This window comes from Morone saxatilis, unplaced genomic scaffold (assembly GCF_004916995.1).
Source record: "Morone saxatilis isolate NCDOM2014 unplaced genomic scaffold, NCSU_SB_2.0 Contig4, whole genome shotgun sequence".
NCBI classification, from domain to species: domain Eukaryota; kingdom Metazoa; phylum Chordata; class Actinopteri; family Moronidae; genus Morone; species Morone saxatilis.
This window is the reverse complement of record NW_023339984.1, coordinates 838,938-848,893: the sequence shown is the minus strand read 5'-3', so window position 1 is coordinate 848,893 and position 9,956 is coordinate 838,938. Positions and strand designations below refer to the sequence as shown.

At 38.8% G+C, this 9,956-nt stretch overlaps 1 protein-coding gene across 1 annotated transcript in view; it reads left to right on the top strand.

The window, feature by feature from the left end:
• Positions 1 to 9,956, top strand: part of eml3 (EMAP like 3) — a gene marked incomplete in the record, with an annotated part of 43,325 nt that overhangs the window by 27,819 nt on the left and 5,550 nt on the right. Inside the window, 5 exon segments of the mRNA XM_035675062.1 lie at positions 1,280 to 1,390; positions 1,659 to 1,687; positions 6,240 to 6,275; positions 7,031 to 7,151; positions 7,527 to 7,676. Coding sequence (XP_035530955.1) covers positions 1,280 to 1,390; positions 1,659 to 1,687; positions 6,240 to 6,275; positions 7,031 to 7,151; positions 7,527 to 7,676 — 447 coding nt within the window.

Here is a 9,956-nt window from a genome sequence, read left to right as displayed (position 1 = left end):
ATACCATAAAATTTCTGCATCACTTTTTCCTCATAACTCAAACTGTAATTTACTTTATTTAAAGAAGAAGATATAATTTATTGATCCCCTAGGGGGAAATAGTTTTTTACACTCTTTTTTTATAAACACACACACACACACACACAGGCTGAAATTCACACTTCATGCACATGTGGACATGTGCATGCAAAGGGGAGAGATTTGGAGTGAGGGCCAATAAAAGAACTAATCTTAGTTAAAGATCCAGCATATTGCACCCCTCTTAAAGCTGCAGTAGGTAGGTAACTTTTTGTCATATTTGCTGAAGCTTTCATTATATCCTGACAGTAGTACATGAGACAGATAATCTGTGAAAAAATCTGGTTCCTCTGGCTCCTCCTAGTGCTCCTAATGTCATTTGTAAGAATCCACTTCACAAACTGAGATTTCAACTTACTCACAAAGTTAATGCTAATTAGCTAGCTAGCTAAAGCTGAGCAAAATTGACGGCTGGAAATTGCCAGCTAGAAATACGAGGACCAAGAGAACTATTGTCTTAAAAATATGATAAATGATAAATCTGCCACCGTTTCCATTGGATTTTGGATTGTTGCAGAGGTTCTGTGGTGAACAGAGTTTTATGATATTAACACTTTTTGTTCAGCAAGATCACCTTCATAAACGAACACTACTTTTATGATTTTTAAAACGTAAAAGCAAAGGCCAGAAGTATAAAGCTAATGTCAGACTATAAATGAACTACACCATAGTTGCATGACTTACACGTCAACACCACTAAACTTCCAACTTGTAATTAAATATTGTTAATTAAGTGGTGGGGTATTTACTTATGTCGTACAACAAAACGTGAAAATTTACTAATTAATTAACTTTAGCATTTGTTAACAGGGATCTAACCAAAACCCCATTTAAAAAAAAACATTGACTTTAGGGTGAGGGAACTGGAGGGGCTAAAATGCTAACTCATTTCTGGGTTTTAGGACTCATTCCTGCAGCACTCTATAGTAGAAAACCTAAACTAAAAAATTTGACCTATGTTGTATTTAACCAGATTAACCCTTTGGGGAGGTTGGAAATTAAGTCAATAAATGGTTTCACACATCGCAAGACAAACAAGCATGTTTCTGTGTGTACATGCATGCACTCACAATGGTAGCTGGTGGATATTTTGCATGCAGAAATAGTGGTGTCACTGTCTTCTGTTTGGGATTAAGTGTCTCTACGTGCACACACAGCGAGTGTTTACTCCCAGTCTGATTTCCGTCCTTTGGTGTTCCAGGGTTCGTAGGAACAGCGAGAAACTGGGGAACCCGGAGAAGCAGAGGAAACGTCTGGACAAGAAGGCGGCGTCCTCGGCCAACCTCCTCACCCGCTCCCCCAGCCTGGAGAAGTGAGCCACGCTGCCATCACTCACAGCTGTCACCACACAGTCACACAGCTCACTTTTTCCTATGGCTGCTGCAGCCTTGCATATCTCATCAAAGAGACACTTGCTGGAACACTGATGGCCCCTATGAATAATAATAAAATTCCATTCCCATGAAAAGTTTGCGGTAACTGTATGTGATTCTGAAGTGAGGAACTGATGGATAAAAGCTAATGACTTTTTTGAATGGTGTCATGTATATGTTTCACACAGTTGTTTTCTGTCTCCACAGTCGGGCTAAGGAGCTGATTGCCAGTGCAGGTGATGTGTCTTTAAACTTTTTTGCCTTTAAGCCTGAAACTGAGATTGACATCACTGTGTTTATCCACTTTATCTATTTATTTAAGGGCCAGGGAATGTAATTGGCCATTTACATTAGGTATTTGACATATAGCACTTAAAAGTCCAGGGGGGTATATTACAGATACTTCCTATCTTAAGTCTTAATTTAAGAATTAACTTTCTCTTAGTTCATCCTATCTTACATGTAGTTAGGAAATACTCTAACTATAATCTAACATTGCTTATCATCTTTTATGTCTGTTACCTAGCAACCAACACTACTTTTCTTATTTCGCTGAGCATCTTTGTAACCGTTGCTTTTTCCCATTAAAACATACTGAAACATACATTGACACATACAAAATAAGCAAAAACAACAGGCACAGAACAGATGAGTTAGAGGTAACCTCTGTAGAATCTCTAGATAGCTAATTTACATCAATCATTTTTTAGCTAGTGTTTTGCTAACATTAGCTACCCTTAAGATGTTACCATTTTAACGATTATCTTTTCAACATAGACAAGCCTTGCACATAGCATGTACAGGAAAGGAAAAAAGTTGACTGAGGTTCCAAAAGGGGCGAGACTAAGGAAGTGTCCCCTATTATCCCAGTTATTCGTTTGCACGTTAGCATCATATCCTGGTTTCAGCAACCTGGATAAGCCTTCGTCCTGTCCAGTTATGCTGTAGATAGTCAGTACTGCTGCCACAAGCTAAACTGGGTTCATTTGAAGCTGTTGAGGTAACTCAGTACAAAAACAACAGAGATTACCCAGATATGGAGGGGGCAAAGACACAACTGTATTGAATGATCAGAAACCGAGATACTGTCAGTTACGTAAACAAAGAGCGAACAAACCAGTTTTTTTTACCTTTTAATGTAACTGTCATATCTCGGAAAGGGTTAGACATACCATAACTATTATAATATTTGTGTTGGCATTGGCTCCTGTTGGCAGATACGTTTTTGGCAGTTTGTCTTTAGAAAGCTACCTGCCAGACACTATCTATAGCCAGACATCATAGGACAGACTATACAGTATATTTCCCCGAAAACAGGGAACTTTGATCGACAGGTGACCTTTTAATCTGGAGTGCAATGCAAAAACATCACAGCAAGGAATACTTTTCCCAATGAATGCTGTCTGTAGTGTAACAGAAGTATAATCCTTAGAGGAACAAATAGACATGCTTATGGTTTTAGAAAGGCTGTCAATGATCATTAACACATGTTGGGGACTTTTCACTTGTCTTCAACCTCCCTTACTTGAGTGTTGGCAAGGCCTTAGTTGAACTTCTATATGTGTGCCCAGGCAGCTTCTCACTGGTTCACACATGTAGTCATTCGCACAAAAATGAGTGCATTTCCAAACCAACCACATTTGTGGTTAGCGTAGCTTTAATGAGCGTTGGCCTTCAGACTGGTTATAGTAAGCCCCGTTTTTAGGCCTCATTCCTACAGTGTTTGAGGACACTCTCTTCTGTTTGTGAAAGTAAAGCAAAAGAAGAATTCTACTTGTAAGAGCTAATGGAAAACTTTGACTTGACAATCACTGTGGCTTAACACTCTAAATATGATCAGTTGTCAACTAATTGGAGTTTTTTTTTGGTTGGAAGGTTTTTTTTTTGTATTTAAATAATAGTGTAAGTGCAGCCAATCAGAATTCACAGTTTATTTGCAGGTGCTGTAATCTGGTTCTAGACTTGTGAATCGCTGCTCACATCTCCAATTTGTTCAGCGACTTGAATAGTTCTGATGTTGTTTAGCCTGGCATTGCCTAGTCTTGCGATACCAGATGATCGGAGATCCCAGCGCATACCAATCGTGTTTTTAAATGCAAAGTAGTTGCTTAAACGGCGGCAAGATGGGCACCTAAAAAACATAGACCCCTCCAGGCTTTTTAGGACACTGAAAATGGATGTCCCAAGCAATGTTATATGGCACAAGCAAACGACTTCCGCAAAACAACATGTAGACTAAGTTTGGTGCTATTTTTTGGTCTAGCTGAGAACCAACTTTTCAGGTTCCAAACCAATTTATTTTTGTTCGAATGCTCAGAATTGTTCAAAACTAGGTGCTTGAACCTGAACAGAGGCCCATCATTTTTCCACCCAGTTTTAGCAACTAGAACTGGGAGAAGATCCTCAGTCTCCATTGAACGAAGCTTTAAGAGACAATGAGCATTATCAAAGGGCTTAGACCATGGTTCTGGATACAACTGGAAGTACACTGTAACAACTTATCACTCGCATTTTATTTGACTGACGTTCCATGTTGACTAAATAGCAGTATACTAGAATAGAAATAGAAGTACAAGACAGTACTTGCTACCAATTGGCTAGGGCAAAACAGTGATGTAGCTGCTTGTTCCAAAATTACTTGTTTGTGCAACTGGCAGTGCCTTGTATTGTTATTTTCATTAGCATAACATGGAGAAAACTAGCAAACTGTGCTGAACGAATAATAACACCAAACTACCATCTAAAATCAGTATCAAAAATCCCACTTTGGTCGGGTTCTAGTTCGGGAACTTACGACCTTGGGAATGTAGATTCTCTCCCACCTTGTAAGTGATGATAGGAAAGTGTGGGGAAGTGTACATTTCAAAGTCCTCCCCAGGGAAACCCGCCTAGATAACTCTAGATAAAACTGCTTTACTTAATTCTGACGTCAAACTGAAAGCCACTAGGTCGTTGAGAGGTATGTTACTTCTTAACATACCCTTTGAACCACCATACATATCACTCAACAGGACATTTCCCCCTCCCTTTTTGAGTTCTTTTATCCAAGTTCTTGTGAAGCCAAACACTGCAGGGCCAGTTTGGGCCGTGGGCACCGCCTGGAATCACATCCACTGTGGTTAGCCGAGCTACCACACCACTCCAACTCCCCTGACGGAATGATGGATGGCCAGCTTTGCAGAGAATTATGCCAAAGAAATGCTCTCTTTCGCTTTGCCTCTCATTCTCTCTGGATGGCTTTACAACTGATTGATTGAGTTATAGCTGTGCTTAGCATAAGCCATTTAGATTTAAATTTAGGGGGACATAGGACAAATGTCTCTGGAGATTTAACTGTTTTTAAATACTGTTTTGGTCCTGACCAAAAAACTCTTACTGTAAGAGTTATTTATTCATTGATCAAAAAGTTGATTTAGATCATAATTTTTTGTATTTTATCTATGCAAAATCTGGCGTTTGTCTTTTAAAGCTGCAGTTGGTAATTTTTATCAACATTACCTTTTGTCATATTTATTAATCTTTTACTATATCCTGACAGAAGCACATGAGACAGATAATTCTTCTGGCTCCTCCTAGTGCTAATGGCATTTGCAAGAATCCACCGGGCCCGAATTAAAGAAGCTGGAAAGATTGTTGATTGATTGTTGAGTCTCATTCCCAGCGTCGATATTTGACATTCTGGAAATGTGTTTTTTAGTTTTCCAGTCATGGAAAAACACCTAGAAATTGAAATTGCCCCTCACTCAGATCTTCTACTTAAACCTGGGTGCATATTTGGTTTGAAACTTGACTGTTGCTAGGATAAACCGCATGGATAAAAAGGGTTTACCAGACACAAGACTTGCGGTGCTGTGTCTATTTTTTCTGAAGCCGTAAGTGGAATTCTCATATTTACATGCGTACAGCATTGATGATCTAATGTACATTTGTTGTTGTGGTTGATAAACACATAGTTAATTGTATGTGCAATGCACACTTTCACTCTCTACTTCTTGTTTTAATAGGCTAATAGGTAAGAAGATAAATCTTCTGTAAAATAAAATAATTTTTACTTCATTTGAACTGTTACCTGTGGCTAATGTTACATTTAGAGGAAAACTGCATTAAACTGACATCAGTTTGCCTCAGACTGCAGACCCCTGAGACAACAGTGGAAAAATTGGCTGTAGTGAAACACTGACCACCTACCTTTAATGAACCTGAGACACTACAGGATATTATATATTATATGACCGTTTGTGAACGAAAGTGCTGTCCTGTATTGTTAAGAAAACCTCCTGAAAAAAAGTTATGGAAAATGATTTCTTTAAAGGAGTGTGAATGAGTTTTGTTCTTATCCCGCTTAGCTTGGATTTATTTCTTCCTGTTTCCTGGCTCTCCCATGACTTTTGTTGCTGCTAGAATGTCTATCTAAGTCTCCTCCAGGTGTCTCTCTGGCCTTTTACCAGTAACAACCATTTAATGGTCAGACAGACAGTTGGGTAAAGACCCTGAGCCTTTGCAGTTTTCTGCTTGCCTTCACCTCCACTCTCATAAAAGAACAGAACAGTTGCCAGCACAAAAGAACAGGCCAGGTTCGAAGTCCCAAAAAGAAATGGAAAAGGAAGATATAACCCATCTTGAAATTCAAAGCTCATAGATCTAGCACGAATACATGGGGAATAGATCCTTTGGGATTCCTAAAGTCAAAGTTAGGTCAGCTATGGCCGGAATCAGCTGTGACTTAAAGCTCAGAAGGCCCTTGGTGTTTATTTGTCTGGCTAACCCCATGCTTTCATTCTCACACAGGATCCCCCGGGTCCAGAAGAGGAACCTACAGCCAAGGTAGACCCGCTATAATGTTACGTTGTATCTTTAGCTCTTTTCATGCTGGGAAGGTCAACAGGGCAAGCTGTACTTTTCCAGCTATATCCCATTCACTGTTGCACCAGTCACACAGAGTTTTCTGCTGTTACTAGGCTGTAATTAGCAGGATTTATAGATGGGTTGTATATTAAATAAATAGATAAATTATCTCTTTTGCAATTATCCATGCATTGCCCCTAGATTATAACAACTCCAGCCCTTACTACCAGTTGAAATACCTTTAAAGGCCAATACAACCCATGAAATGCAGTTTTCCAGTTGCTAAAAAATGGTTACAGCTCCTATCTTGTTACTAAAAGGTTATTTTCTCTCCCAAAATGACTTGATTTGATTCATGTGAGTTATATTTTAAAGATTATAGCTCACCCATCATCATTTTTACCAATGTAAATACCTTTAAAGAGCCAATATAACCTATAAAATGCACTCGTGAACTTGCCAAAAAGTGATTACAGCTCATACCTTATGACCAGTTTTTTTCTGAACCCATTGAACCCATGGCCACTGCAGCTCTACCAGGTGAGCTACCAGGGCGCCCCAATGGTTCATCATATTGGAAGTATTAGTATATAAAAAAAGGGCAGTGTTGGTAAATAAACAACATGGTCACTATTTGAAAATTACAATGTACAGCTAATGGTAGTAAGTAGAAGTTAGATAGATATATTAAGGAAAAATAAACCATAAAACACTCTGCTGTGTTTGTCTTCTAGAACAGTCAATCAAAATGTTCATCCGAGGCCGGCCGATAACCATGTACATCCCATCTAACATCCAGAACTATGAAGACCTGAAGATGGAGCCACCCTCCGAGAGACTGGAGCTGGACTGGGTGTATCCTCCCAGAAAGCCACAGCAGCCTCTTGTTCATATTTATGAGGGTTATGTTACATTCAGACAGGGCTGATTTCACTGTGTAGTCATTTCCTGGATCCTAGCCATGCTGTCTGTATTGGAAAGTATCTCTCTAATATTCTAGTGTCTGTGAGAGCAGCATCAACCACAGATTAGCTGTTAGCCGTTGTGGGTGCCATAAGTTTGGAGGGACAAACAATAATGTCATTATTTGTTCACTTCTATGTCAGCGAGAAAAATCATACAAACTCAAATGTCAATTTAGTCAGTAATGAAACATTTCCATTGTTGGGTTAACTGGTTCTTTATGGACCAGTCGTTAACATGAATTTCACCTTGACCCCATCATGCCAGTTATGGTTACCGGGGACGGGACTGCCGGGCCAACCTGTACTTCCTTCCGACAGGCGAGGCAGTGTACTTTATTGCCTGTGTTGTTGTGCTTTACCACATCAACAACCGCACACAACGCCACTATCGTAAACACACAGACTGTGTCCGCTGGTGAGTGAAAGTGAATTTTTATCAAATGCATCCATAGATAGGAGGAGATTAAACTCAATCGATCAACATTCTGATTCTGGGAAACTGACTGGAGGTGATTAGCCTAGCATAATCTAAAGACTATAAACAGGAAACAGCTAACCTTGCTCTGTTAAAAGTGAATTAAAAAATCTCTGAAGCTCACCTACTGGATTTAGCAATCCGCATTATAGTCGGAGAAGCTACAATGCAATGAAGGATACAATAATGTTTTCCAAGGAAAAGTTCCACCGGGCCTGAACAAAAACAACCAATCAGAGCAAAGAAAGAGGGTTTTTGGTTGTTTTCGTTCAGGCCTGGTGGATTCTTGTTATGACCCTCCAAAATCTTTTTAAATGCACTAAAATCCATTTAAACCATTACAGCTCATTTGAGCCTGTTAAAACAAGGCCCCTTTACTCTTTTAAGAGCTATTAACATGCTGACAACCAACAGGCCAAGGACGAATAAAGTTATTTTCTGCTTCACCTAAAACTGAACTCAGGTCTTCATATGGCTGCTGGAGGCGGGTGCTGTATTTACTGTGTGTGCTAGAGATTTGGCAGGGTGCATGTTACCACATGCCTCCTAAACCACTTTAACCACACAACTGTACAAAATGCTACTCAGCTCAAAGGATACGTGTGATTTGATGTCTCTTTTGACAGCTAAGATAAAAAAGGAAGCAGGTTCACATGAGGTTTCAGAGGCAGGGGACTTTCCTAATGCTTCATGTCTGGTTTCATCCACTGTGCTCTGCCTCAACTGAGTCCTAATACCATTTACACAGCCTCCAGTGGAATATCTGGAAATTCAGTGCCTGTTCTTTCAACAAATTACTCTAAATCCCAATGAGTCCATGAAACCATGAATATTATCAGCCTGAACAAATGATGAGACTCATTTTGGGAGTTAGCTGATAGTCAAGACACCATACTCGATAAATCCAATTATATAGTTTTTAAACTGATCCAAAAACACAATCAAATTTGAAAGACTCAGTATGCTCGTAAAATATGTTTTTTCTTTTGGGGCCCAGAAGCGTGGGGAACATAGTTGGATACAGTTTCTGGCTGGGACCAGTACCACGGTTTTGGCCTAAATGTATGGGAAGATAGATATGTGCCTTTTTGATAAATAGAAAAATAAAAGCAATGGGGCTTTATGTAACAGATACATTGCTCCCATTAATATATGGAGGCCAAATTTGTATATATTTCTTAAATCATGGTTAGTTATTTGGTTTCCAAATGGCTATTACTATTATATTAAAGCTGCAGTAGAAAAAGTAAAAAAATGCAAAAAAATAAATATGTCTCTAGTTTTAGTTTTTGTGAATTTGGTCAAATTTGTCAACAAGCATGAGGATGTGTGCATCTGTTTATAGAGACTGTGAGTCAGTTGTGTTTGTATTCTAATACCTAAGCTGACAAATACTCATCAATCATATTATAATAGGAAAAGCCTAACTAATACTGAAACTAATAAAAACAAATTGAAAAACAAAACTGAAACGAGCAAACCTGCTTTGGAAACTAACTGAAACTGAACTGTATTGTAAACAAAACTTAAAAAAATAAATGAAAAGTAACTATAATAACTTTGTCACTGACAGCAATCAATGTTTTTATAATAATAATGGATCAGATAACTATGTGTAATGTGAAAGTCATCACTCATTATAACAAATCCACCTCAGCCGTAGCGCTTCTCTGGCCACAACTTTACTGTTGTAGTTCAGACTCACAGATTGGCCTGCTGTTTTCAGTGAAAAAATCCCTAAAAACCCCACCATACACTACCTGTTCAGCAACAAAAGGCAGACAGAGTCTAGCTGGTAAACATAATTGAGCATTTAGCAGCTAAAGAGCCAGATATTTCTTTCAGGAGCTGGTAGAGACCAAGAACTAAGCTAAAAGAGAGTGAATATTTGACTTATATTCTAAACATATGAATACAAACATGATTCGGAATGCAAATGTTGCTGTTTTCTAACGTGAAGTTGGTTATTGGGTTCACAGTTTGTTCTACTGCAGTGGCCTAAGAAAAAATCCCAGCTTTGAATATAATATTTAAAGTGATAATATGTAACATTTCTGTATTTAAATGTGTATAAACACTAGCTCTATGTTCTATATGTAGTTGAGTTTTGTACTGTCATTATCCCAAATGTTTCCAACAATGTCATTTTATTCAGCTAACGCTGTGTTTCACCGGTCGCCTGTCAATGGCGTCATTTCCCCTTTGTGCCTGCGTCAGCGT